Genomic DNA, 3,279 nt, shown 5'->3' with positions numbered 1-3,279 from the left:
GGATGTGGTGTTGTCAGCCAATTAGCTCACAGTAAGATGACTGTTCTGCCTCTAAGGGTCTAAATCAAATGAATCAGATTTAAGCATCACCACTTTAAAGTGAGACACAGAATAAATATTGTCCCTACCCTGAGCCGTGACCCTTGTGAAAACCACAAAACTTAATATTGGCCCCGTAATGTGTTAATGATTGAGACACACTCAGGGGTCCTTTAGCTAGAGTGATGGTTCTCCACACACAGTGGCAGGAAGTGACACACAAACGCATGGTATTATAAAGCACAAAAAACAACAACTTTATTTACAAAAACAGACCACTGCCCCCATTCCCACAAACCCCTAAATTCAATGACTACTGAGGAATGCTATGTCTGTGGCTGAGGTTGGGAATTTACAGGACTGAGAAGAACAACACCCAGTGCAAACCTTCAGTGTTCTTCCACCCACTTATTTAGTCTGAGTTCAGCCGTCGTCTAATGCCGCAGTATGGCAACACTTCTCGAACCGTGGCCTGAGGCTTACAGTGGGTTAGAGGTTCGGCTTCTGTTTGGTTCCCAGTTGCAAGTAAGCAATATGCTTTAATGAGCCTGGGGGCCGACAGGTTACCAAACACACAGGTAGGCGAGGGGGCTAAGAAAGATTTAATAATACCATCTTGGACCGTGGTATATTCAGAACAGATCATTCTAATGAAAACACATTTAAAAAATCATAGCATACAAAAACATGTTTAATTTTGTGAGGACACACAAACTTGCTAAACAGACAAAAAAAAAAATCTCAGCTTTCAGGAGTCTTCTGTCCAGAAAGCGTGACATCGATCTCAACAAGTTGTGTCCATGTGACTTTTCTGCTTGGCGTGAGCAGAAAGGCTTTTAAATAAAAATGTATTCGCTCGCAGACGATGACAGATGATTTGGACTCAGTATGACGGTGCAGATGACAGCGCGGTTGCTCTTCACGCCATCGGGGTGCGTGTGAATTCTGTTTACACAGCTCTCTCTCTGTGTGTGTGTATGTATGTGTGTGTGTGTGTGTGAGAATGATACTCATCACAGCTATGTTTGGGTGACAATGCTGTTCCAGGCAGAACACATTGTTGTGGGAACACAATGTCACAAGGTAAGAGGGCTACTCGCCGAGACTTCCTGTCATGTTTCCACTGAATGCTGTCTTTATCTGGCTGCCTGTGTATGTGTGCATGTGTGTGCGTGGTTTCTGCTGATTCAACGGCACATACGAGGTGTGAAAAACTTGCACAAAGTTCTCAGTATTTGAGGCAGTAAGTATGTACGTGGTGTGATGACGGCAAGGCACTCGACAGTCATGTGGGTGATGTTCTCGTTATTGAATGCAGGTATTTGTTTCGGACGAGGTGCTATAATTGAGCAACGTACTGGAAATGCAGGCATGTGACGTCTTGTGGTATGTTTCCATGTAATAAGGGGTTCGCCCACAGTCTGTCTGCCTTATAACAATCCATACTGTCAATCTGCGTCCTTACAGGGTCGTACTGTGGACCAGTGTGTGTGTGTGTGTGTGTGTGTGTGTGGTGGTCCTAATGAGTGCCTCTCTGTCCGCCTGTACTGTATGAAGGTGTCGAATTTAGAACGCGTATCGAGTGCGAATGTCCTCCAGTTTCTTAGAGACCTCGGGTGGCGTTCTGTCCAGCTCTTCTGCCACACTCTTCTGCTTGTGAGGGTCCATGCTGTTAAACTGCTCACACAGATCTCCGTCAATCACATTCTGGAGAGAAAAACAAGAGAATCCACAACGTATTGGTTTAGTAGTCCGAGATGCTGATAGGTACATCTGAAAGCAATCAACAGATCCAATGACAGAGACATGTAGATACCAACCTTGACCGGGAAGTAGTAGGATCTGAAGCTGAGATGGTCTCTGCCGCACAGTGGGGGGAACTCTGAGCGCATATGCATCTCTAAATGCTGGAAGAAGTCATGGTCCTGGACAAAAAGACAAGAAATGAAAGCTCGATGAAAAACAAGAGCAGGAAAAATGGGGAGACCAAAAACATTTTAAACATTTTAAATGAAATATGATGAAATGGTTTGTGTTATTACCTCGTGCGAGGTGAACGGGACCAGTATGCCGATGCCTCCGGACAGAGTGGTGTAGACCAGGGACTCTGAACCTCCAGGGATCAGTGTGGTTTTCTGGAGAGATAACACCGTCTCTCCTACGTGGTAATTCACTACCACCTCAGCCTGGAGACACAATGGAGGGAGACAAAGACGGTCATGTGATATTGTTGTCTAGTAGGATTCATGTCCCCTAGAGTGACATTCATGATCACTTCAGCCCAAGACACAACCAGATCAATGGCAATCATTCATTTCTGACCCCTCGCAGCTCTTCGAGACCCGATGTGGCTCAGAACCAGATAATCATTGGAGAATCCATGACACTGGCTGGACCAGGACTGAAACGGAAACCTGACTGCTCCGACTGCTCAGCTGCGCAGCCATGCAGGTCTTGCACAAGATGGAGACAGACCCAGTCCCGACACACAAAAGGTCTCGCATATTTGGTTGTAAAAAGTGTCGGCCAGCACCGTTCTTTTATTTTCTACGGCACTGAATCACAGGGAATGTAGAGGGGATTTTTTTGGCACTGAACAATAGAAAAAAGAAAGAAAGTGCTTTAAAAATTAGGTCACGCATGCTATTAATGAAATAATGCTGCCAGTTTTTACAATCTGTTTTTGACAGGAAAGTATGAACACAATCTAGGTGCTGAAATGGGGTTATTGTCTTCATAGTATTGGGAAATGTCTGATTTATAAGCGAAAACACACACACACTGATTATTAACTTGGTGGTGGAGAAAGCTTAGATTGAAACTATTTCAATGACATCTTGACTTCCTCTCAGTGACTAAGAACATCTACAACGGAAAATTACAACAAGCACAGAAATCAGATCATATAATAAACAAGTCAGATGTTATTGAAGACATTTCAGGTCCCGAGATCATCCGTCCTGACAGCTGCACATATGTATAAGTACATGAACGGTAGCCAAGGTCGGACAGAAGACACACACTGTCATCTAATGCTTAGAGAAAATGAGTCCGGATGGTCGGATCTAATCCAATAACCATTAAAAAACTGCTTTGCCAACAATTAGAGGTAATAATCAGGATGTGCCTTGGATACAAAGGCAGCATTGGGCAGCAATAAAGCCTCAGTATTTGTCTGAGCAAACTTCATACAGGTTATACATGACAGGGACGCCATGGGGCCAAAAAAAAAAAAAAAAA

The 3,279-nt window shown here is 44.1% G+C and overlaps 1 protein-coding gene across 1 annotated transcript in view; it reads right to left on the bottom strand.

Moving 5' to 3' along the window:
- Window positions 1-270: 270 nt before the first annotated feature.
- Window positions 271-3,279, bottom strand: part of sf3b3 (splicing factor 3b, subunit 3) — a gene marked incomplete at its 5' end in the record, with an annotated part of 29,392 nt that continues 26,383 nt past the window's right edge. The window contains 3 exon segments of the mRNA XM_035664535.1: window positions 271-1,746; window positions 1,860-1,964; window positions 2,082-2,225. Coding sequence (XP_035520428.1) covers window positions 1,606-1,746; window positions 1,860-1,964; window positions 2,082-2,225 — 390 coding nt within the window.

The sequence above is a fragment of the Morone saxatilis genome, unplaced genomic scaffold (assembly GCF_004916995.1).
Source record: "Morone saxatilis isolate NCDOM2014 unplaced genomic scaffold, NCSU_SB_2.0 Contig2, whole genome shotgun sequence".
Taxonomy (NCBI): Eukaryota; Metazoa; Chordata; class Actinopteri; family Moronidae; genus Morone; species Morone saxatilis.
The sequence above is the reverse complement of the archived record's forward strand: the minus strand, read 5'-3'. Positions and strand labels throughout refer to the sequence as shown.